The 25,894-nt window shown below is 49.9% G+C and overlaps 2 protein-coding genes across 9 annotated transcripts in view; both read right to left on the bottom strand.

The window, feature by feature from the left end:
- Nucleotides 1-1,053: 1,053 nt before the first annotated feature.
- On the bottom strand, nt 1,054-19,468 carry LOC139239473 (ependymin-like). Of its 2 annotated transcripts, none has more exons than XM_070868250.1 (7): nt 19,398-19,468; nt 14,147-14,264; nt 12,875-12,909; nt 10,551-10,685; nt 9,341-9,521; nt 8,043-8,130; nt 1,054-1,212 (listed from the first exon to the last, which is right to left on the bottom strand). In XM_070868250.1, the coding sequence occupies exons 2-7, from the start codon at nt 14,220-14,222 to the stop codon at nt 1,128-1,130; spliced, it is 600 nt and encodes a 199-aa protein (XP_070724351.1). In that variant the 5' UTR covers nt 14,223-14,264; nt 19,398-19,468; the 3' UTR covers nt 1,054-1,127. The 2 variants fall into 2 exon arrangements, with proteins under 2 accessions (XP_070724351.1, XP_070724350.1); XM_070868249.1 differs by lacking the exon at nt 19,398-19,468 and adding an exon at nt 17,059-17,146.
- Nucleotides 17,074-25,894, bottom strand: part of LOC139239472 (speedy protein 1-A-like) — a 34,976-nt gene continuing 26,155 nt past the window's right edge. For 5 of the 7 annotated variants that reach the window (XM_070868243.1, XM_070868244.1, XM_070868242.1 and 2 more), the window contains 2 exons: nt 21,634-21,913; nt 19,108-19,502 (listed from right to left, as the gene is read on the bottom strand). In XM_070868243.1, the coding sequence (XP_070724344.1) occupies nt 19,441-19,502; nt 21,634-21,913 (342 nt within the window). In that variant the 3' untranslated portion in view covers nt 19,108-19,440. Of the gene's footprint in view, nt 17,159-19,107; nt 19,503-21,633; nt 21,914-25,894 lie in introns of those variants that run through there. The other 2 variants (XM_070868245.1, XM_070868246.1) reach the window with 2 other exon arrangements.

Raw genomic sequence — 25,894 nt, 5'->3', positions numbered from 1 at the left:
TGCACTGTCGGAGGGGCAGTACTGAGGAAGTGCCGCATTATTGGAGTGCCGTACTTTCGGAGGGGCGGTACTGAGGGAGCGCCGCACTGTCGGAGGGGCAGTACTGAGGGAGCGCCGCACTGTCGGAGGGGCAGTACTGAGGGAGCGCCGTACCGTCGGAGGGGCAGTACTGAGGGAGCGCCGCACCGTCGGAGGGGCAGTACTGGGGGGGCGCCGCACTGTCGGAGGGGCAGTACTGGGGGAGCGCCGCACTGTCGGAGGGGCAGTACTGGGGGAGCATCTTTAAGGAGGAGAGGCGGAGGGGTTTGGGGAGGGGGTGGTTCCAGAGCTTGGGGCCCCAGCAGCTGAAGGCACGGCCACCAATGGTGGATCGATTACGATCAGGGGATGTTGAAAAGGCCAGGGTTAGAGGAGCGCAGATATCTCGGGGTTGGAGGAGCGAGGGCCACGGAGGAATTTGAAAACAAGGCTGAGAATTTTGAATTTCACCAGCGGGAGGGTCGGTAATCAGGGAACACAGACTTAAAATAATTGGCAAGGAAGCCAAAGGGGGAGATGAGCAAAAATGTTTTTACGCAGCAAGTTGTGATCGGGAACGCGCTGCCTGAAAGGGCGGTGGGAGCAGATTGAATAGTAACTTTCAGACGGGGAGTTGGATATATACGTGAAAAGGAAAGATTTGCAGGGCTACAGGGAGAGAGCAGGGGGAAGCCAACAGCCATCACAGGCGGCCCCTCGGAGAGGATGACTTGCTTCCACACCAGAAGGGATGAGTTCACAGACGTTTCAATGGAGGACCCGATGTTCCAGTCCTGAACTCCAGGGCTGGAAGATTCCTGTGTGTGGATTTTTTTGACCTGCTCTGCTGTGGGTAAGTGCGACGAATGGCATAGCACTCTCAAAGAGCCGACACAGGCACGATGGGCCGAATGGCCTCCTCCGGCACTGTCGGACTGCGGATGAATTCGCTGTGAGCTGTAGTTGGCTGCTGTACTATAATCCCTCTGGAGTTCGGAGGGGCAAAGTTGGTGACGTCAATAAGCAGGCAAGGCAGAAGATGCAATGAATCTTTATTGCAATGGCTCGCGTGGATCCTTGTACGGTACCCGTGCCCTGAGAGAATATTGTCACAGGTTCAGGTTCAGATGAGAGCATTCCGGGGGAGGGACGAACACATTTGGATCGCTGATCCCCAGAGACAAGTTGAAGTACCTAGAAATTAAAAGTGGACAGACCTGAAATTTATACAGCGCCTCACCGTATCTCAGAGACATCCCGAACGCACTTCAACAACCTTTAACGTAGTAAAACGTCCCACGGCGTTTCACAGCAGTGTAACAAGACAAAACAAATACATTTCACACCGAGCCGCATAAGAAGAAATTAGGGCAGGTGGCAAAAAGCTTGGGCAAAAAGGTCGGTTTTAAGGAGAGTCTTGGAGAGAGGTAGAGAGGCGGAGAGGTTTAGGGAGCGAGTTCCAGAGCTTGGGGCCCAGGCAGCTGAAGGCACGGCCACCGATGGTTGAGCGATTATAATCAGGGATGCTCAAGAGGGTAGAATTAGAGGAGCCGATGTAGATTGGCAAGCACAGTGGGTGATGGGTGAGCGGGACTCGGTGCGAGTTAGGACACGGGGCAGTGAGCACAGCGGGTGATGGGTGAGCGGGACTCGGTGCGAGTTAGGACACGGGGCAGCGAGCACAGGGGGTGATGGGTGAGCGGGACTCGGTGCGAGTTAGGACACGGGGTCAGTGATCACAGGGGGTGATGGGTGAGCGGGACTCGGTGCGAGTTAGGACACGGGGTCAGCGAGCACAGGGGGTGATGGGTGAGCGGGACTCGGTGCGAGTTAGGACACGGGGTCAGCGAGCACAGGGGGTGATGGGTGAGCGGGACTCGGTGCGAGTTAGGACACGGGGCAGCGAGCACAGGGGGTGATGGGTGAGCGGGACTTGGTGCGAGTTAGGACACAGGGCAGCCGAGTCGAGTGTCTCCCTATTGGCTCCAGCCCTGGAGTGCAACTTGAACCCATAACTTTCAGATTTACCCAATTTGGCTTTTGGACATTTAGCATCACAAGAGTGGGGCGCGCAGGGGAAAATCAGGCAGGGAGGCTCATATATCAGTAACACATTCCCTCCCCTGTTGATCTAACCCTATGCGTCCTCCACTCCCAAATAGCCAAGATGTAAATTTGCCCCTAATTATTCTAACTACCCTTATCTGTGTTGGGTGCAGGGCTGGCTTTTACAAAGACATCGGGCTGGATTTGCGGAGTGTGGCCACCTGTTTTTGCCCCGGTGGGGAGGTAATGGTGGCGGGAAGCATTTCCAGGCGGGCAATTTTTCTCCATTTAAATTATAATTTGCTTTTCTATTTTTTTTTCTGTCAAAGTGGATAACCTCACATTTTCCCACAATTATACTCCATCTGCCAAATGTTTGCCCACCCACTTAGCCTGTCGACGTCCCTTTGCAGATTTTCTGTATCCTCCTCACAATTAGCTTTCCCACCCATTGTACACTCACCAGGTACAACCTGGTCCATCTTTATTCCAGCCCAAGAGTGCCAGCGTGACAGACACACCCAGCTTATATTCAGGTGACCAAGCACACATGCCACATGCGTACAGCCCGATGACCTCCGACCGCGACGTTCTCTGGTGTCTGGTGACCCCCAAACATTAATACATAACACAGCTGAAGATGGTTGTGCTTCGGACCCTGCCCTGAGGAACTGCTGCCGTGGTGTCCTGGGGCTGGGATGATTGACCTCCAACAAACGCATCGCATTTAGAAATATTGGATGTGCACTTGAAGCATCATAACCTGCGGGGCTACGGACCAAGAGCTGGAAAGTGAGATTGGGCTGGATACCTCTTTTTTGGCCGGGACAGAAGCGATGGGCCAAGTGGCCTCCTTCTCTGCTGTAAACCTCTGATTCTATGATCAGCACTGCACTGTCTCGCTGCTCTGCATATTGAATTTCAGCAGAGTTTCCATCAAGAAATGAAACGCAAGCTCCCTCTCGTGGCTGAGGTGAGTAATAACACCAGGCAGTGTGGTGTTCTGGTGTCAGCTGTGGCTCAGTGGTAGCTCTCTCATCCTCCGAGTCAGAAGGTCGTGGGTTCAAGTCCCACTCCAGATACTTGAGCACAAGTCGACACTCAGTAGTGAGGGAGCGCCGCACTGTCGGAGGGCAGTACTGAGGGAGCTCCGCAGTGTCGGAGGGGCAGTACTGAGGGAGCGCCACACTGTCGGAGGCGCAGGACTGAGGGAGCGCCGCACTGTCGGAGGGGCAGGACTGAAGGAGCGCCGCACTGTCGGAGGGGCAGTACTGAGGGAGCTCCGCACTGTCGGAGGGGCAGTACTGAGGGAGCTCCGCACTGTCGGAGGGGCAGTACTGAGGGAGCTCCGCACTGTCGGAGGAGCAGGACTGAGGGAGCGCCGCACTGTCGGAGGGGCAGGACTGAGGGAGCTCCGCACTGTCGGAGGGGCAGGACTGAGGGAGCGCCACACTGTCGGAGGGGCAGCACTGAGGGAGCGCCGCACTGTCGGAGGGGCAGCACCGAGGGAGATGTCTGTGCTCCCCCAGTTCTGGCTCCTTACCCATCCCCTGATTTCCATCGCTCCACCATTGGTGGCCGTGCCTTCAGCTGCCTGGGTCCCAAGCTCTGGAATTCTCTCCGCCTCTGTCTCCTTCTTTAAGACGCTCCTTAAAATCGACCTCTTTGACTGAGCTTTTGGTCACCTTGCCTAATATCTCCGGCGCGGACATGATGGGCCGAAATGGCCTCTTTCCATGCTGTAAATTTCTATGATTCTGTGGTTATCACGGGACCTGCAAAATCCCTCTGCGCCAGGCGAGGGCACATTCGTTAACCTTCAGTAACTTTGAAGGTATGAGGCGTGAATTGGCTAGGATTGATTGGCGAATGATACTTCAGGGGTTGACTGTGGATGGGCAATGGCAGACATTTAGAGAACGCATGAATGAACTACAACAATTGTACATTCCTGTCTGGCGTAAAAATAAAAAAGGGAAGGTGGCTCAACCGTGGCTATCAAGGGAAATCAGGGATAGTATTAAAGCCAAGGAAGTGGCATACAAATTGGCCAGAAATAGCAGCGAACCTGGGGACTGGGAGAAATTTAGAACTCAGCAGAGGAGGACAAAGGGTTTGATTAAGGCAGGGAAAATGGAGTACGAGAAGAAGCTTGCAGAGAACATTAAGGCAGATTGCAAAAGTTTCTATAGGTATGTAAAGAGAAAAAGGTTAGTAAAGACAAACGTAGGTCCCCTGCAGTCAGAATCAGGGGAAGTCATAACGGGGAACAAAGAAATGGCAGACCAATTGAACAAGTACTTTGGTTCGGTATTCACTAAGGAGGACACCAACAACCTTCCGGATATAAAAGGGGTCAGAGGGTCTAGTAAGGAGGAGGAACTGAGGGAAATCTTTATTAGTCGGGAAATTGTGTTGGGGAAATTGATGGGATTGAAGGCCGATAAATCCCCAGAGCCTGATGGACTGCTTCCCAGAGTACTTAAGGAGGTGGCCTTGGAAATAGTGGATGCATTGACAGTCATTTTCCAACATTCCATTAACTCTGGATCAGTTCCTATCGAGTGGAGGGTAGCCAATGTAACCCTACTTTTGAAAAAAGGAGGGAGAGAGAAAACAGGGAATTATAGACCGGTCAGCCTGACCTCAGTAGTGGGTAAAATGATGGAATCAATTATTAAGGATGGCATAGCAGTGCCTTTGGAAAATGGTGACATGATAGGTCTAAGTCAGCATGGATTTGTGAAAGGGAAATCATGCTTGACAAACCTTCTGGAATTTTTTGAGGATGTTTCCAGTAAAGTGGACAAGGGAGAACCAGTTGATGTGGTATATTTGGACTTTAAGGCTTTCGACAAGGTCCCACACAAGAGATTAATGTGAAAAGTTAAAGCACATGGGATTGGGGGTAGTGTGCTGACGTGGATTGAGAACTGGTTATCAGACAGGAAGCAAAGAGTAGGAGTAAATGGGTACTTTTCAGAATGGCAGGCAGTGACTAGTGGGGTACCGCAAGGTTCTGTGCTGGGGCCCCAGCTGTTTACACTGTACATGAATGATTTAGACGAGGGGATTAAATGTAGTATCTCCAAATTTGCGGATGACACTAAGTTGGGTGGCAGTGTGAGCTGCGAGGAGGATGCTATGAGGCTGCAGAGTGACTTGGATAGGTCAGGTGAGTGGGCAAATGCATGGCAGATGAAGTATAATGTGGATAAATGTGAGGTTATCCACTTTGGTGGTAAAAACAGAGAGACAGACTATTATCTGAATGGTGACAGATTAGGAAAAGAGGAGGTGCAACGAGACCTGGGTGTCATGGTACATCAGTCATTGAAGGTTGGCATGCAGGTACAGCAGGCGGTTAAGAAAGCAAATGGCATGTTGGCCTTCATAGCGAGGGGATTTGAGTACAGGGGCAGGGAGGTGTTGCTACAGTTGTACAGGGCCTTGGTGAGGCCACACCTGGAGTATTGTGTACAGTTTTGGTCTCCTAACTTGAGGAAGGACATTCTTGCTATTGAGGGAGTGCAGCGAAGATTCACCAGACTGATTCCTGGGATGGTGGGACTGACCTATCAAGAAAGACTGGATCAACTGGGCTTGTATTCACTGGAGTTCAGAAGAATGAGAGGGGACCTCATAGAAACGTTTAAAATTCTGACGGGTTTAGACAGGTTAGATGCAGGAAGAATGTTCCCAATGTTGGGGAAGTCCAGAACCAGGGGTCACAGTCTAAGGATAAGGGGTAAGCCATTTAGGACCGAGATAAGGAGAAACTTCTTCACCCAGAGAGTGGTGAACCTGTGGAATTCTCTACCACAGAAAGTAGTTGAGGCCAATTCACTAAATATATTCAAAAGGGAGTTAGATGAAGTCCTTACTACTCGGGGGATCAAGGGGTATGGCGAGAAAGCAGGAAGCGGGTACTGAAGTGCATGTTCAGCCATGAACTCATTGAATGGCAGTGCAGGCTAGAAGGGCCGAATGGCCTGCTCCTGCACCTATTTTCTATGTTTCTATATTTCTAACCGCTTGGAATTAAACTATCCTGCGATAAAATGGCCGCAGACACTTCAACCAGCGCATTGCCAGGAAATAAGCCCCAGTGTGTGTCTTGTCTGACTGCAGTCTCGTCTATTCGACCCATCCCATCCACAGACCCGGTAAAAGTGAAGTTCCCCTATTGACCCTTCCCTGGCGTGACATTTCTTGTGTCCACGCCGCTCAGGGCCATCACTAACCACACCGACTTTGGTCATCTCCACCTGAACTTCTCCCCAGAATTAACCTCCTGGCTGCTGTTCAACCCTCTCCACCCGGCCCCCACTGCTGTTACCTCCCTCCAGCCCCACAACCCCCCCCCCACCGAGATCTCTGCGCTCCTCCAATTCTGGCCTCCTGACCATCCCTGATTATAATCGCTCCACCATCAGCTGCCTGGGTCCCAAGCTCTGGAACTCCCTCCCTAAACCTCTCCGCCTCTCTCTCCTCCTTTATGACGCTCCTTAAAATCAACCTTTGAGCAAAGTTTTGGTCACCTCTCCTAATATCTCCAAAGTTTGTCCGATGACTCTCCCACGAAGCGCCTTGGGACGTTTAACATTTAAGGCTGCTATATAAATACATGTTGCTGTTGTCATTGAAACATTTGAAACTGGCCAATGGCGGGGACATATTAACGTTAGCTGCTCCAATGACTGAGGGCAGATGCACTCCCCAGACAACACTGTCTGCAAGGCTCCAGCTGCTAAGGCTGGTTTTACACAAGAACAGAAGAAATAGGAGCAGGAGTCGGCCATTCGGCCCCTTGAGCCCGCTCCGTCATTCAATAAAATCGTGGCTGATCCGATCTTGGCCTCAGCTCCACTTCCCCACCCACTCCCCGTAACCCTTGACTCCCTTATCGTTCAAATATCTATCTCCACCTTGAATATATTCAGTGACCCAGCCTCCACAGCTCCCTGGGGCAGAGAATTCCACAGATTTACAACCCTCAAAGAAATTCCTCCTCATCTCAGTTTTAAATAGGTGGCCCCTTATTCTGAGACTATGCCCCCTAGTTCTAGATTCCCCCACGTGGGGAAACATCCTCTCTGCTTCTACCCTGTCGAGCCCCCTCAGAATCTTATACATTTCAATAAGATCATTTTTCATTCTTCTAAACTCCAATGAGTACAGGCCCAACCTGCTCAACCTTTCCTCATAAGACAACGCCTTCATCTCGGGAATCAACCGAGTGAACCTTCTCTGAACAGCCTCCAATGCAAGTATATCCTTCCTTAAAATAAGGAGACCAAAACTGTACGCAGTACTCCAGGTGTGGCCTCACCAATACCCTGTACAGTTGGAGCAGGACTTCTCTGCTTTTATACTCCATCTCCCTTTGCAATAAAGGCCAACATTCCATTTGTCTTCCTGATCACTTGCTGTACCTGCATACTAACCTTTTGTGTTTCATGTACAAAGACCCCCAGGTCCCGCTGTGCCACAGCATTCTGTAATCTCTCCCCATTTAAATAATAATTTGCTTTTTTATTTTTCCTACCAAAGTGGATAACCTCACATTTTCTCACATTATACTCCATCTGCCAAATCTTTGCCCACTCGCTTAGTCTGTCTGCATCCCTTTGTTTCTATGTGACCCCCTCACAACTTGCTTTCCCACCCACCTTTGCACCATCAGCAAATTTGGCCAATCGCGGTTGAGATGCAGCAATGGTGCCAGGGTTGTCTGAGCTGAGGGTTGGGGGAGGAGGGGGGGATAAGTGTCAGCCCTGATTCCTCCTTCCGGCTGATGGGCAGTGTGCTTGGATGCTGGGCAAGAATCGGGTTCAGCGATAATACAGCAGTCCGTCAGCTTCTGGTCATCTCTGCCTGTACCCCCAGCGACAGTGGGTCCCGTCAGGAGTTGGGTAAGTGAACACTGGGGAGGGGGAGGGCAAGACCAACTCAGGGACAAGAGCCAGCAAACTCACGATTCTATAACCCAGCCCAACTCCTTGGTGTTGGAGAGCTCAGACACAGGGACACAACCAGATTCCGTCACCGTCAATTGGCTGAATTCTGAAAAACAAACCAATGGGGCAAAGTCAACAGTGAATTCAAAGCGAAAAAGAAAAGACTTGCATTTATATAGCGCCTTTCACAACCACCGGAGGCCTCAAAGCGCTTTACAGCCAATGAAGCATTTTTGGAGTGTAGTCACTGTTGTAATATGGGAAACACAGCAGCCAATTTGCGCACAGCAAGCTCCCACAAACAGCAATGGTATAATGACCCAGATCATCTGTTTTTGTTATGTTGATTGAGGGATAAATATTGGCCCCAGGACATTGGGGAGAGCTCCCCCCTGCTCCTTTTCGAAATAGTAGACATGGGATCTTATACGTCAGCCTGAGAGGGCCTCGGTTTAATGTCTCATCCAAAAGACGCCACCTCCGACAGTGCGGCACTCCCTCAGCGCCGCCCCTCCGACAGTGCGGCGCTCCCTCACTGCTGCACTGGGGTGTCAGCCTGGATTATGAGCACAAATCTCTGGACTGGGATTTGAACCCACAACCTTCTGACCCAGCTGCGAGTGAGCTGCTCACTGAGCCAGAACCAATAGAGTGGTAGAAGTTTGGAACTCACTTCCACAAACGGCAGTTGAGGCTAGGTCCATTGTTAATGTTAAATCAGAGAGCGATAGATTTTTGTTAACCAAAGGTATTGAAGGATTTGGCGTAAACACGGGTAAGGTGGTATGGTGAGAAAGCAGGAATGGGGTACTGAAGTTGCATGTTCAGCCATGAACTCATTGAATGGCGGTGCAGGCTAGAAGGGCCGAATGGCCTACTCCTGCACCTATTTTCAATGTTTCTATGTTTCTAGATCAGCCATGTTCTCATTGAATGGAGGAACAGGCTCGAGAGGCTGAATGGCCTCCTCCTGTTCCTATGTTCTGGACCAGCAGAGATCCCAAGTTCAATCCATGCTGTGCGCTGAATTAGACTGTTACCATTGTCCTCGGTGTTCCGACGGGAAAATCAACCAGTATCCCGTTCCAGATGGCCAGTCAAGGATGGTCATCTGGAACGTAACAATGGTTAGACTTTGGGTGAGGGCACCCTCCAAAGTGCCACGCATGTGACCAGCCTCGACAATGCGATTGGTCAGTTGCGGGTGCCGTAAGGCTCCTGGTGCCCATGAACCTTGACCCCAGTCTGAATGAACGAGAGGATGGTAGGAGGCGGAGAGAGAGAGAGGAGATGGGATGATCCACTCTTACACTTACCACCATGCACCTTAGAACGCCAGAAACTGACCAGCAACCCCGCTGCTGGCACGGAAGAGGTTCCCAAGTACACCTTGCCACCGAAGGTTGCGTTACGCGGAATTGAAAACTTTGTGAATGGGACGAGGAGAGGATACTTCACACAGGTCCGGTTGTCGGGGTAGAACCGATACCCGACAGACTGCAAGCAGGGAAAGCAAGAGCCGATTAAACAAGGGAATTGTGTAACACTGCTCAGTGTAACTTAACTTATACAGACCAGATCCCCAGGTACAGAAACCCCAGACAGACCAGTGTAGAGGCAGCTTTACTCTGTATCTAACCCTGTGCTGTACCTGCCCTGGGAGTGTTTGATGGGACAATGTAGACGGAGCTTTACTCTGTATCTAACCCCGTGCTGTACCTGCCCTGGGAGTGTTTGATGGGACAGTGTAAGGGAGCTTTACTCTGTATCTAACCCCGTGCTGTACCTGCCCTGGGAGTGTTTGATGGGACAGTGTAAGGGAGCTTTACTCTGTATCTAACCCCGTGCTGTACCTGCCCTGGGAGTGTTTGATGGGACAGTGTAGAGGGAGCTTTACCCTGTATCTAACCCCGTGCTGTACCTGCCCTGGGAGTGTTTGATGGGACAGTATAGAGGGAGCTTTACTCTGTATCTAACCCCCTGTACCTGCCCTGGGAGTGTTTGATGGGGACAATGTAGACGGAGCTTTACTCTGTATCTAACCCCGTGCTGTACCTGCCCTGGGAGTGTTTGATGGGACAGTGTAAGGGAGCTTTACTCTGTATCTAACCCCGTGCTGTACCTGCCCTGGGAGTGTTTGATGGGACAGTATAGAGGGAGCTTTACTCTGTATCTAACCCCCTGTACCTGCCCTGGGAGTGTTTGATGGGGACAGTGTAGAGGGAGCTTTACTCTGTATCTAACCCCGTGCTGTACCTGCCCTGGGAGTGTTTGATGGGGACAGTGTAGAGGGAGCTTTACTCTGTATCTAACCTAGGAGAGCTTGTTGCTGGAATCCGAAATGGTAATTGTCCTAGTACTTACATCCCTCACCCTGAAGAAGAATGGTTTCTTTGAGGCTCTACGATCGGCCGAGTTTCAAGAACAAGTCACCTTCGTGGGTGCAAGATTAAAAGAGAGGGGTCTCGGAGAGCGAAACTTACTTCAAAATCAAAAACTGGACCAACGTGGGCCTTGTAAACTGACCTCATTGAAGAGCAGGATGTTCAGCTCATTCAGCGTTCTGTTCATTCCAAACGATGATCTGTCGAAATACATCCTCTTCCCAATCGAGTCATAGGCGAAACGCCCTATCCACCCATTGTTCTTGATCAGGTGCAACTTCAAAGCAAGATTCACAAAGATAATACCAGAACGGAGAGGTTCTACCCGTCAGGCAAGGCTAAACGGGCCGAGGGTGACCGGTCATTAAGATTTCATTCCCGGGATGTGGGCGTCACTAGCAAGACCCGACATTCTGACAACGGAGTGTTTCTCTGGACCATTTCAGAGGTAACCACATGACTGTGGGTCTGGATTCACCTACCGGCCTCTGTCTCCACCAGTTGCACCCTCTAGTGGTGCCAGCATGTATGTACACAGTGTAAACCTTAGTGATCGGACATGAGGTAAACAAGTCTCCATCTTATACAACTATACAGTGACTACACAGAGGACATCCATAGTCAGCATATACAACACCTGCCTCTTTGACCAAACTTTTGGTCACCTGTCCCAGTATCTCCTTATGTTGCACGGTGTCAAATTTTGATGGATAACGCTGCCAAGAATCGCCTTGGGACCTTTTTAACTACATTAAAGGTGCTATATAAATGCAGGTTGTTGTTTTCGAGTGCTGTGATTTTGTCTGGTCTTGGGAGAGTGATAACAGGAATGTTCTCCCCTGTATCCTTCTCCACTCGTGTAATAGAGCTCTACCGGGTGAATTACTGCTCACCTAGTGGACTATTGTGGTAATGCAACTACTGATGTCAATGATAAAAGGGTCAGGTCATATGGTCACATGATGACAGTTGGAGCCATCTTGTAGCGTGTGTTTGTTAGTGATGTCGTAATACCAGATCACAACTCTCTCCTTCATCAACACCTCTCCACCGTCGTCCAGCTGGGTGGGACTGCACTCACCTGGTTCCACTCTTTCCCATCTAATCGTAGCCAGAGAATCTCTTCCCGCCCCAGCATTGTTGCCTCTGGTGTTCCCCCAAGGATCTGTCCTTGGCCCCCTCCTATTTCTCATCTACATGCCGCCCCTTGGCGACATCATCTGAAAACACAGCGTCAGTTTCCACATGTACACGGATGACACACAGCTCTACCTCACCCCCGCTTCTCTTGACCCCTCCGCGGTCTCGAAATTGTCAGACTGATTGTCCGACATCCAGTTCTGGATGAGCAGAAATTTTCTCTGATTAACTATTGGGAAGACCGAAGCCATTGTTTTCGGTCCCTGCCACAAACTCTGTTCCCTAGCCACCGACACTAGCCCCTCCTCAATTTCTGTCGGAGGCCAAACCACACTGTTTGCATCCTTGGTGTCATATTTGACCCTGAAATGAACTTTCGATCGCATATCCGCAGCAAAAGTAAGACCGTCTATTTCCACCTCCGTAACAGCGCCCGTCTCCGCCCTTGCCTCAGCTTATCCGCTGCGGAAACCCTCATCCATGCCTTCGATACCACTGGACTTGACTATTCCAACGCACTCCTGGCCAGCCTCCCACATTCTACCCTACGTACGCTAGAGGTGATCCAAAACTCAGCTGCCCGTGTCCTAACTCGCACAGAGTCCCGCTCACCCATAAATCCTGCGCTCGCTGACCTACATTAGCTCCGGTTAAGCAACGCCTCGATTTCAAAATTATCCTGGTTTTCAAATCCCTCCATGGCCTCACCCCCTCCCCTATCTCTAACCTCCTCCAGTCCCACAACTCCCCCCACCCACCTTCGAGATATCTGAACTCCGCTAATTCTGCCCTCTTGACCATCCCTGATTATAATCGCTCCACCATTGCTGGCCGTACCTTCTGTTGCCTGGGTCCCAAGCTGTGGAACTCCCTCCTAAACCTCTCTTTCCTCCTTTACGATGCTCCTTAAAACCAACCTCTGTGACCAAGCTTTTGGTCACCTGCCCTAATTCCTACTTATGTGTGGTCTCACAATACTCCTGTGAAGCCACTTGGGACACTTCAGTACATTAAAGGTGCTATATAAATACAAGCCGTTGTTGTTAGACCGGATGCCACTCTTTGCCAGTGCTGGGCAAGGAGACCCAAGTGTACAGGAGCTACAGCCACAGGGGACCAGCGGGGAACACATACCCTGACCGGTGGGTCCACTGGGGCTATAGGCTATAGGCTGCCGCCAGTGCCTTGTGGGGAGAGCACAGCCTGCAAGTCATGGGTCCCGAGTCTAACCGCACCTTGCTCCAGGTGAATAAACACATAACTAAAGATTCAAAGCCTTGCGCTCAAATCCCGAGCTCAGGGAGAGCAGACCCTGCTGATACTCACAACAGCCATTTCACCTTCCAGGAGAGGTGGTGTATCTGTAAGATATTAAAACAACCAGTTATAGCCAGTGCGAGTGGAACAGAGGGTCGTTCTACAAGTTTACACTCCCCAGTGTAGAGTTACACACTATGGGTAATCTAGGGTATGGGAGCATAGTGGACATAGTTCCTGGACGGGTAATCTAGAGGCCTGGACTAATAAGAACATAAGAAATAAGAGCAGGAGTCGGCCATACGGCCCCTCGAGCCTGCTCCGCCATTTACTGTTGTGTCTTTAGATGCTCTAACAATGACTCCACGAGGCAGTGTGTTGTACTTGAACTGTAGTGACCTTAGTCCTTTATTAGTTAACTCCAGAGTGAGGATCACACCTGGTGACCTGCCTTTTATACTAGGCCAGGCACACCTGTACAGGTAACCTACGAGTCTCCCACTGCGGTGCCCTCTGGTGGCACACCTTGACAGAGTACCAATAGTATCCATGTCGGATACATGACAAATACGAGCATTGCTGATCCAGAGACGCAAGTTCAAATCCCACCACGGCACCTGGGCAATTTATACCCAATCACAGACCTTCCCTTTGGTTCTTCCCCGCCCCTACACTTGCTTAAAAACGGCCCCTCGAGCCTGCTTCGCCATTTAATATGATCATGGCTGATCCGATCATGGACTCCGCTCCACTTCCCTGCCCGCTCTCCGTAACCCCTTATTCCCTTATCGTTTAACAAACTATCTATCTCGGACTTAAATTTAGTCAATGTCCCAGCTTCCAGAGCTCTCCGAGGCAGCGAATTCCACAGATTTACAACCCTCAGAAGAAATTCCTACTCATCTCAGTTTTAAATGGGCGGCCCCCTAGTTCGAGTCTCCCCCATCAGTGGAAACATCCTCTCTGCATCCACCCGGTCGAGCCCCCTCATAATCTTATACGTCGCGATAAGATCACCTCTCATTCTTCTAAACTCCAATGAGTCGAGGCCCAACCTACTCAACCTTTCCTCATAAGTCAAACCCCCTCATCTCCGGAATCAACCGAGTGAACCTTCTCTGAACTGCCTCCAAGCACACGACACATTACCAGTTCATCCACCAGGCTCACAACCACCTGCCCCTGTCGTGGATCCCCCGAACCTGACGGGCCGGGATTTTATTGAGTCTTGTGAACATCACGTGACTGGCTAAGCCGCCCCACAGCTCAACAGCTCTACAAACCCGTGAGCAGACTCATTACGCTGGGTAACTGGCCTAACACGATATAATGTCCACTTACTGCAAGGCTGGGGTTGGTCGCCTTCAGCCAATACAAAGAACAAGGAGCAGACGGAGAGCGCAGCCACGAGCTTCATGGTGTTACCTCGGGTAACTGCTCTTCAAATCCTAGGGATGCACTAGTAAAAAGAAAGACTTGCATTTACATAAGAACATTAAGAAATAGGAGCAGTAGTTGGCCATTTGGCCCCTCGAGCATGCTCCGCCATTCAATAAGATCATGGTTCATCTTACAGCACTTTACACGACCATCAGACAACCCAAAGCACTTGTGCAGCCAAGGAAGTAGTTTTTGAAGTGTAGTCACTGTTGGAATGTAGGAAACACAGCAGCCAATTTGCGTACAGCAAGCTCCCACAAACAGCAATGGGAAGATCATCTTTTTAGTGATGCTGATTGAGGGATAAATAATGGCTCCAAGACATCAGGGAGAAGGCCCTAGCTCTTTTTTTTTATTTGTACACAGGATGTGGGCATCACTGGCATTTATCGCCAATCCCTAATTGCCCCTCGAGAAGGTGGTGGTGAGCCGCCTTCTTGAACCGCTGCAGTCCGTGTGGTGAAGGTGCTCCCACAGTGCTGTTAGGGAGAGTTCCAGGATTGTGACCGAGCAACGATGAAGAAACGGCCGCTACATTTCCAAGTTGGGATGGTGTGTGTGTGACTCGGAGGGGAACGTGGAGGTGGTGGTGTTCCCATGCGCCTGCTGCCCTTGTCCTTCTAGGCGGGTAGAGGTCGCGGGTTTTGGAGGTGCTGCCGAAGAAGCCTTGGCGAGTTGCTGCAGTGCATCTTGTAGATGGTACACACTGCAGCCAGGGGGCGCCGGTGATGGAGGGAGTGAATGTAGAAGGTGGTGGATGAGGTGCAAATCAAGCGAATTACCCATGCAGGAAGCTCCCAATCTGGCCAGGATTGGCAGTTGGAGGCACGAGCAGAGAAAGCAGACTGGGAGAGCTGTCGAACCCCTCAGGTGTCTCCAAGCGACCAAAGTAGGAGGAAGCAGAAGGCAGGAACTAAGATGCAAGGCCACACCCTAAACTGGGGAATGATAACCAGCGCAGGGTGACCCTGGGGGTTTGTTCATTGAAGTGGACAGAAAAAAATACGAACAATAACCAGCTGGGTACCTGGCAGAGAATCTTTAAAATCTTCCAATAGTGCCTTGGGATCTTTTACGTCCATCTGAGAGGGCAGCTAGGGCCCCGGTTTAACATCTCATCCGAAAGACGGCACCTCTGACAGTGCAGCACTCCCTCAGTACGGCCCTTCCAACAGTGCAGCCCTCCCTCACTACTGCCCCTCCGACCGTGCAGATTTGTACTTCAACATGGCCTTGTGGAGGTTGCAATGGTGCATAGTGGAATGTTTATAGTATGGCAGAAGTATGAACATCGCAAGGCCCTATTTCAATCTTGAACATTGGCTATTGCTTGTTGAAAGCTGGATCTCACTCTCGAATGATGCCAGCCACCATTTTTCTCTCGATAGTGAATTAAACATGAACACCTTTCAGTAGCTGAATTAACCAAAGCTCCGTATGCCAACAGGTGGATATTAAGGATCCTATGGGAACTATTGGAAAAAGGGTGGGGATTTATTTTGGCGCTTGAACGCAGCCTGGGGCAATGCACGTGCCTTTAACATGAGTGCAGATATCTCGCCCCATGGATCTCGCAGCCCAGCTTGGATTGCAACTTATCCAGTTTTTGGACTGGAAAGTCTAGAAATGTAAAGCAAACACGAAGAGCAGGATGTTACGCTAGAGTTAAAGCATCTGCCCGACGTGCTGAGCCCATTGCAAAACAACTTGCATTTGTATAGCGCCTATAACATAGAAAACATCCCAAGGTGCTGCACAGGAGCGTTATCAGACATTTGACACCGAGCTACACAAGGAGCCATCAGGACACGTCTGCACGGTGTACCATCCACAAAACGCACTGCAGCAACTCGCCAAGGCTTCTTCGGCAGCACCTCCCAAACCCACGACCTCAACCGCCTAGAAGGACAAGGGCAGCAGGCGCATAGGAACACCACCTCCATGTTCCCCTCAGATTCTCACACACCCAGACTTGGAAATATAGCAGTCATTCCTTCATCGTCACTGGGTCAAAATCCTGGAACTCCCTCCCTAACAGCGCGTTGGCCTGGTCGGTGCTCTCAGGCACGTTGAGGTCAATTGTAGCCGGCTGCTTCGGTTAGCTTATTGGTTGGGGTGGAGCCAGGCATAGTCCACCATTTTATCAGCTCCACACTCGACTATTCCAACAGTTCAGTCCTCCAGCCTCCATAAACTTCAGCTCATCCAAAACCCTGCTGCCCCATGTCTGAAGTCGCACCAAGTCCCGCTCACTTATCCCCACCTTGTGCGTGCTGACCTACAGTGGCTCCCGGTCCAGCAACACCTCGATTTTAAAATTCTCATCCTTGTGTCCACGGCCCTCGCTGCTCCCCAACTCTAACCTCCTCCGGCCCCACAACCCTCCGAGATTTCTGCACTCCTCCAATTCTGGCCTCTTGTCTACTCCCCCACTTCCGTCGCCCCACCATTGGCGGCCGTGCCTTCAGCTGCCTGAGCCCTAAGCTCCAGAATTCCCTCCCTAAACCTCTCCGCCTCCCTCTCCTCCTGTAAGACACTCCTTAAAACCAACGCCTTTGACCAAGATTTGAGTCCCCAGTCTCGATTATGTGGCTCGGTGTCAAATTTTGTCTGATGACAATCCTGTGAAGTGCCTTGGAATGTTTTACTACATTGAAGGAGTGGTAGAAAGTTTGTGTTGACTGCACAAGGAGCAAAGAGAGGGCTATAAAAAACAATGCTGACAACAGGAAGAGCCCCAACAGACTGAGGTACAGGCTGCTGTACAAGATTTGCAAACTTTATAAATGGCCAATTTACACCCCAACACTCACCTGCGATTAGAATGCTGTCAGACGATTGAACGATGAAAGTGTTTGAGACTTTGCACTGCCTCATACTGAGGTAAACATCAGGTGACAAGCGCTTATGTAACTGGACACAAAGACAACCAATCAAACAAAGAGGTTATTTACAATGCAGCGGCAGAACTGATTCCCGATTCAAGTCAGCCCTCAAGCCTAAACAATGGAGCCCGAAAAAGTCCCTGACACACAGGCTTCAGGGAAATTTTGATTTTAAGCACAGGGCAGGGGGTGAGGGAGAGAGAGAGAAAGGTGTTGTGATTCACTTTCATGCAGTAGATTTCACCCTTCACCATTTGGGTGTGCTTTGCCACATCTACAGCGCCTTTCACGTCCACCGGATGCCCCAAAGCGCTTTACAGCCAATGAAGTACTTTTGGAGTGCAATCACATTTGTAATGTGGGAAACGCAGCAGCCAATTTGCACACAGCAAGCTCCCATGAAAAGCAATGTGATAACAAACAGATTATCTGGTCATTATGTTGATTGAGGGATTAAATATTGGCCTAGGATACCGGGTAGAACTCCCCTGCTCTTCGGGTTAGTGCCATGGGATCTTTTACGTCCACCAGAGAGAATGGACAGGACCTCGGTTCAACATCTCATCTGAAAGATGGCACCGCCGACAGTGCAGCGCTCCCTCAGCACTGCACTTGGAGTGTCAGCCTGGATTTATGTGCTCCAGTCTCTGGAGTGGGACTGGAAACCCACAAGCTTCTGACACGCTCCCGGGAACCCCCTGCAAATACTGGCACTCCCAGGGACCCCCCTGTAAATACACTCCTGGGGCATCCTGGTCCTAATTTCCAAAGGACAACATGCCAGCTGCCCAAAGGAAACTAGTGCCATCACTGCACTAAATGTTATTGTTCAGCAACAGACACAAACCCCTTACTACCATAAATTATCAGCAATCCTGTAATATGTTCACTTGTCACATTGCTCCATTAAACAAGTAGCAATCTACCTTTACTTGTATACGGAAGTTTTAGCCTTTTATCGTGTCTGCTTAGTGACTGCTGTCGATATTAGCAGTTGGAGCACGCAACACGTTTGTGACATTCCTCCAACCTTAGCAGAGGGGTGGACCCATTTAAAAAACAAACAGGGTTGGAGCAACAGGAAAAGGCTCATCATTTCTTGTCTTATAAAGTTGTCTGGCTTCAATTAGACCACCTTGCAGGAGTTGGTCTTGTTGTCTGATCTGTGACCTTCGACCTGGCTCAGACTCTTATAGCTGTTGCACCCTCACCCATCACCCCGTGCTCACTGCCCCGTGTCTTAACTTGCACCAAGTCGCGCTCACCCATCACCCCCTGTGCTTGCTGCCCGGTGTCCTAACTCACACCAAGTCACGCTCACCCATCACCCCCTGTACTCGCTGCCCTGTGTCCTAACTCGCACCAAGTCCTGCTCACCCATCACTGTGCTCACTGACCTACACTGGCTCCCTGTTAAGTGACGCCTCGGTTTCAAAATTCTCATCTGTGTTTACAAATCCCTCCATGGCCTCGCCCCTCCCTATCGCTAATCATATCCAACTAACCCACGCCCCCCCCCCCCCCCACCCCACTGCAATATGACGTGTGCTAGGTCCGTGCAGCAGAGCAAGTCGCCAGTCGTCCTGATTAACGCTTGCCACTGGATAAAGTCCGAGCTTGGTCAAGCCCATGTGGTGGCTGGTGTACAATGGTCACCACACGTTAAAAAAATCCACGCACAGGCATCTTCCATCGCCTCAGTTGGAGTTCAGGACTGGAACATCAGGTCCTTCATTGAAACATCTGTGAACTCATGTGGAAGCAAGTCATCCTCGTTCAAGGGACCACCTATGAAATGAGTAAGTCCCACTCTGGCTCGACCTCCCCAGCGACTGCCAGCTCAAAATTTATTCCTCACCGTGACACCCGAGGATAAGTAGCACCTACCCCAAGATGGAGGTTGTTCAAGACCACGACCTCATATTAACCCCGACCACTAATTGGTGGGAGACATGTTGCTCACAAACAACCACACAGTCACGTGTCAATGTTTATTCTATACATTACATCTCCTCACAGCAATAAATATACATACAATTGCAAACAAATGCTTTGAACATTTGAGTGTAACGATTAAAGTTCAATTGCAACAACTCCCTTCCTGTCCTCAGTCGCATGGGGGGGGGGGGGGGGGGAGGGGGGGGGGGAAGAGAAAGAGGAGGAGGAGGAGGGTTGGGGCAGAGAGGGGCAGAAATAAATCATAAAGTGCATCAGATTATAAAAATGCTAAACAGGATTAAGAAGCAGAAACTCCGGTGCTTACGCACGTCAGAAAGGTCCAGCGGTAGTTGGAGCACATTCGGAGCTACTTTACATACACCAACTGCAGTCTTGCCCATCAGGCTCGGCACTGACCAACGCTTCCTGTAGGACTAACAAAAACACTCGTCAGTGCCACACCAAGCCACCTTCGCGCCCTCACTCCATCCCAGCTCCCTGGAGACATTTCATTTCCCTGCACACAATAGAAAACACCATCTATACTCTGTTGGTGTACTACATTGGAACGCAACTGGCTTTATAAAATCAAGACAGTGTGATGGAAGGCCCCATGATATCAGCGCAGATCATCATAAAAGCACAAGTAAAGACGGAATACATGAATCACTGAAAGCTAACCTGCAGATACTGCAAGCAATTAGGAAAGCAAATGGCATGTTGGCCTTTATTACAAGAGGATTTGAGTACAAGAGTAAAGATGTCTTACTGCAATTATATGGGGCCCTGGTGAGAACGCACCTGGAGTATTCTGTACAGTTTTAGTCTCCTTATCCAAGGAAGGATAAACTTGCCATTGAGGGAGTGCAACAAAGGTTCACCAGAATGATTCCTGGGATGGGGAGGGGGGGGGTAGATTGTCCTGAGAGATTGAGCAGACTTGGCCGATATTCTCAGGAGTTAAGATGAATGAGAGATGATCTCATTAAGAATTTTGCATGTTTCACAGGGCTTGACAGGGTAGATGCAGGGAGGATGTTTCCCCAGGCTGGGGAGTCTAGGGTCACAGTCTCAGGATAAGGGGTCGGCCATTTCAGATGGAGATGGAGAAACTTCTTCACTCAGAGGAGGGGTGAATCTTCAGATTTCACTGCCCCAGAGGGCTGAGGAGGCTCAGTCATTGAGTATATTCAAGGCGGAGATCAAAAGATTTTTGGATATTAAGGGAATCAAGGGATTATGGGGACAGTGCAGGAAGGTGGGGTTGAGGTCGAAGATCAGCCATGATCTCATCGAATGGCAGAGCAGGCTCGAGGGGCCGAATGGCCGACTCCTGCTCCTAATTCTTATTAAATCAGGTAGTATATAGACACTAAGATTGGGATTTAGAAAGCTTAATATTTGAAGGTAGATCGACTGGGAGGTCAGGAATTCTGCAGTTTTGAGATAGGGGAGGAGATACACACACACGGCACAATCTGACTGTTAATGAGCCCTGGTACATGGAAGAGGTTTTGGCAGCCGAGGAGAAAGATTGGAAAGCACCATCTACTGTAGTGTTAAGAGGAGGGATGAAAAAAGTTGCAATGGCAGCTAGGCTACACAGACAGGCAATGTGGAGGCCCCGACCTGCGTGAGAACACCAGCGGCAGGTCGGGGTCATGAAAGGTGAGCAGCTCGAGCCGGTGCAGGAGGGCAACGTCATCAAGGTCCAGGTCAGTGATTGGAGCGTGGGCAGATACAACAGGAGCGGCGAGGTCAGGGCAAAGGAACGGCGAGAGACTGTGGAGGGAGGTGATCGGGGCTCAGGAGAGGAGTGTGTTCAGGGCAATATGTGTGCACACTGGGCCCGTGCAGCAGAGCTAGTCTCCAGTCGTCCTGGTTAACCCTTGCCACTGGACCAAGACCTAGCTCTGTCAAGTCCGTGTGGTGGCTGGTGTACAAAAAGGTCACCACACATTAAAAAAATCCACGTACAGGTATCTTCCACCCTTCAGGATGTAGTTCGGGATCTGGAATATTAGGTCCTTCATTGAAACACCTGTGAACTCATCCCTTTTTTGGCGTGGAAGCAAGTCATCCTCGTTTCGAGGGACTGCCTATGCTGACAGACAGGACAGCCACGATATAGTCACTTACTGGAACTTTAGCCAACTGCAAATAGCAGTCAGTGTATTTTTCATCAATTACTACAAGGTAGCAGACAGCTTGGTCATAAGATTAAACAATCCTTTGCTCTGCTTGACATATCATTCAGTTGGACTCGAGCAGAACTTGACTGCAGAAATGGAGCAATGCAGTCAGTAGGTTTGCTTGCAACAATTAGAGGTCTGGGATGGAGTATCCCACTGGCAAGATCACGTATTCTTTGCTGATGACACATACTGGGCTACCCAACACCTTGGACATTCCCCCATTCATTCCTCAACTAGAAACCACCACGAGCTTTTGAATTCAGTCTGCTCCAGATTAGAATCTTTCTCTAGAGACGGGATCGTGTGCAAACCCCACCCACCACCCCACCCCACACCCCTCAGTGCTATGCTGAGCCTAGCAAGGCCATACCTTCTATACCATGGTCTATCAGTACAGCTGGCGACAGTATCAACAGATCTTGGGGCCAGTCACTATCTAACAAGGCTGTGCTTTCTGGGGAGGAGGAAGAGTCCGAATCCAGGTCCAAGTAGCACCTGGAGCGCTTGCAGAGGGTGCAGTACGGGGGCTTCCCGCTCGGGCCCCGAGGGTACGGCACTATTTCCTTCTGCAGGTAGCTGCGAATTGCCCCACTGTGGTGAGTTGGCCGATCTCTGTGCCATATATAATGGGAAGGAATGGTGGCGATAACCTGGAACAGATAACAAAAAAAGTTTGTCACAATGGGAAACGACTCAGACACCGTACATACAAACTTAGCTCACTGGGAGCGAGAGACTGAAGTGACCAATATTTCAGACCACACTTGGTCCGAGGTGGCATTTTTCCAGATGAGACGTTAAACAGAGGCCCCGTTTGCCTTCTCGGAATGGACGTAAAAGATCCCAGGGCCACTATTTCAAAGAAGAGCAGGGCAGAGTTCTCCCCGGTGTCCTGGGGCCAATATTTATCCCTCAACCAACATCACTAAAGCAGATGATGTGGGTCATTATCACGCTGCTGTTTGTGGGAGAGCTTGCCGTGTGCAAATTGGCTGCAGTGTTTCCCACATTGCAACAGTGACTAATCTCCACAAAGCATTTCATTGGCTGTAAAGCACGTTGAGACACCCGGTGGCCATGAAAAGCGCTATATAAAATTCAAGTCTTTTTTTCTTTGGTCCTGCACAATACCTGCATTCCTTGGTCAGTCTCCCTCGTGGGTCAGCTGAGTTGAGTGTAAAACCCACCTCCCAACATTATGGGCAAGGCACCCAGTTCACCAAGCCCTTACAACACCCGAGAAAATTCGCTGTGGAAAGCTGCCATGTGCATCATTTCATAGACTAAAATTAGGAGCAGGGGTCAGCCATTTGGCCCCTCGAGCCTGCTCTGCCATTCAAGATCATGGCTGATCTTCAACTGCAAAAATTGGGATGCACACATCTGGTGTAACTGAACTTCTATTCCTTTCTCATCGGTTACACCCATGTGGATAGTATGCAGGTACAGCAAGTGATCAGGAAGGCCAATGGAATCTTGGCCTTTATTGCAAAGAGGATGGAGTATAAAAGCAGGGAAGTCTTGCTATAGTTACACAGGGTATTGGTGAGGCCACACCTGGAATACTGCATGCAGTTTTGGTTTCCACATTTATGAAAGGATATACTTGCTTTGGAGGCAGTTCAGAGGTGGTTCATTGTTGATTCCAGGGATGAGGGGGTTGACTTATGAGGAAAGGTTGAGTAGGTTGGACCTCTACTCATTGGAATTCAGAATAATGAGAGGTGATCTTATCGAAACGTATAAGATTATGAGGGGGCTTGACAAGGTGGATGCAGAGAGGATGTTTCCACTGATGGGGGAGACTAGAACTAGAGGGCATGATCTTAGAATAAGGGGCCGCCCATTTAAAACTGAGATGAGGAGGAATTTCCTCTGAGGGTTGTAAATCTGTGAAATTCACTGCCTCAGACAGCTGTGGAAGCTGGGACATTCTTAAATTTAAGACAGAAAGAGACAGTTTCTTTAACGATAAAGGAATAAGGGGTTTATGGGAAGCTGGCAGGGAAGTGGACCCGAGTCCATGATCAGATCAGCCATGATCGTATTAAACGGTGGAGCAGACTCAAGGGGCCGTATGGCCTGCTCCTATTTCATGTTATTAGTCAAATTTAACCAAATCAGAAAACCTACTCGTCAGTCAGAAACATCCGAGGATCAGGGCCGAGCCATTGTCCTACCTTCTCAACCCATTTCTCTGGTGAAGTTTGGTCAGTGCCAAGTGTGTCTGGACTAAATCAATCACAATCTCTGGATTATTGGGCCAGTAACAACCACTTCACTACCAGACCCACCAATACCCAAGCAGCAGGTCCTTGGATCACAGCATGGTTTTAGCTGAGTTGTAACCCCTGCTTGTGGGCCGGTGGCAGGATGCAGCTTTGCCTCCACCATTTCCTTTACAACAGGGCAGTCGCAAATGCCGAGACTAGTGCGCCTCAGGGGAAAAGGTCACAAGAGTCTTGCTGTGCTCGTGACCTGGATGTTAAAATATGCCCATAGTATAATTATGTCTGTAGTGTACTTATGAATGACTCCACAAGGCAATGTGTTGTACTCAAACTGTCTTTTACTCGTAACTCGAGTGAGGCAGCTGCATGGTGGCTCCCCTTGCCATCAGGGCAGAAACTCTGGTCTCCACCCAGTTGCACCCTCTGGTGGTGCCAGCATGTATACACAGTGTAAACCTTATTGATAGTACATCAGGTAAACAAGTCTCCATCTTATGCAACAATACAGTGACTACACAGAGTATATCTATAGTCTGCATATATATCAATAGGCAGTTCCTCAAAAATAGAGGAAGACTTTCTTCCACAATGCAAATTCTAGGGGACTGAACAGTCCAATACGAGAACCAGTCTCTGTCACAGGTGGGACAGGCAATCATTGAGGGAAGGGGTGGGTGGGACTGGTTTGCCACTCGCTCCTTCCACTGCCTGTGCTTGATTTCTGCATGCTGTCGGCGATGAGATTCTAGGTGCTCAGCGCCCTCCCGGATGCACTTCCTCCACTTAGGGAGGTCTTTGGCCAGGGACTCCCAGGTGTCAGTGGGGATGTTGCACTTTTATCAGGGAGGCTTCGAGAGCATCCTTGAAACGTTTCCTCTGCCCACCTTGGGCTCGCTTGCCATGAAGGAGTTCAGAGTATAGCGCTTGCTTTGGGAGTCTTGTGTCAAGCATGCGAACAATGTGGCCCGCCCAGCAGAGCTGGTCGAGTGTGGTCAGTGCTTCGATGCTGGGGATGGTGGATGTTTAGTATAACAAACAATTAAGAAAGGAGGAAGGAAGATGGTAAAGCACCCTCCTATATTTTTCTCCACTGACAAGCACAAGAGTTGCCAGGACCCATATGCGGCCAAGAAGATGCATTCTAACACAAGTTTCACCTGTCCTACTGCAATTTTTTTTGACTGACGATCACAAGAGTTGTCTGCCACGCAATGGGCTTAAGAACACAAGAATTAGGAGCAGCAGGAGGCCGCACTGCCCTTGGGCCTGTTTCGCCATTCAAGATCATGGCTGATCTTTGACCTCAACTCCACTTTCCCACCTGTTCGAGTCCAATAATCTACTGATCTCAACTTTGAACATACTCAATGACACAACACCCACCTGGGGTAGAAAATTCCAAAGATCCACAATCCTGAGCGAAGAAATCAATCAGTCTTAAATGGCCGACCAGTTATCCTGAGACCACGCCCCTTAGTTCTAGACTCTCCAGGCAGGGGAAACAAACATATATAATATATATATATATATATATATATATATATATATATATATATATCCTATTGCTGATTTATCCTCAAAGGGGACCAGCCACACTCTGAAGTTCCTCTGGAATGTGTAACTGGAACCGTCCAGCCCAAGTTCAGAGTGACTTTCCAATTTGATCATTTTGACCAGAAGCCAGAGGATAGATCGCCCCAAAAGCCACCAAGTTCCAGCTGAAGTCCCATGTGCTGCCTCCCCCAGCTGAAGTCCCTTACCCAAGCGCAAGACCATATCACCCCCCCCCCCCCCAACATAGATGGGGATGGGGCAGTGTGCTGATTGTTAACAGGTCCTCCTCCTCCTCCTGGAGCCAAGGGTGGCTCAGCAGATGGGACCTGGTGCTGGATGGATCGGAGGCAACGTGGTGTTGGACGCATTCACAGAAAAGGGTTAGTGGGAACTGCTTTTTGGCGTGTGGAAAGGGGGGGGGGGGGCACGGAGACAGTGATATTTGTCCCAACTCTCGCTTCTGCGCATGCGTCTGCAGAAGGGAGACTTAGTACATAGTTACTCCATTTATATAGCACCATTCACAATCACCAGATGTCTCAAAGCACTTCTGGAGTGCAGTCACTGTTGTATTATGAGAGACACAGCAGCCAACATGCGCACAGCAAACTTCCACGAACATCAATGTGATAATGACTAGATAATCTGTTTTTGTTATGTTGATTGAAAGCTAAATAAATATTGACCCCAGGACACCGGAGATAGCTCCTTTGCTCATCTTCAAAATAGTGGCCATGGGATCTTTTACATCCACCCGAGTGTGCAGACGGGGCCTCGGTTTAACATCTCATCCGAAAGACCTCCGACAGTGCAGCACTCCGAACGTCAGCCTAGATTTATTCGCTC

Source organism: Pristiophorus japonicus, chromosome 27 (genome assembly GCF_044704955.1).
Source record: "Pristiophorus japonicus isolate sPriJap1 chromosome 27, sPriJap1.hap1, whole genome shotgun sequence".
Taxonomy (NCBI): domain Eukaryota; kingdom Metazoa; phylum Chordata; class Chondrichthyes; family Pristiophoridae; genus Pristiophorus; species Pristiophorus japonicus.
This window is presented reverse-complemented; position numbering and strand designations above follow the sequence as displayed.

Coding starts and splice junctions, on each gene's coding strand:
- LOC139239473 (XM_070868250.1), bottom strand. CDS start 14,222: ATGAAGCTCGTGGCTGCGCTCTCCGTCTGCTCCTTGTTCTTTGTATTG. Junction 10,686..12,874: donor TGGAAGGTGAAATGGCTGTT/GTGAGTATCAGC, acceptor CTTGCTTTGAAG/TTGCACCTGATCAAGAACAA. Junction 9,522..10,550: donor ACATCCTGCTCTTCAATGAG/GTCAGTTTACAA, acceptor CCCTGCTTGCAG/TCTGTCGGGTATCGGTTCTA.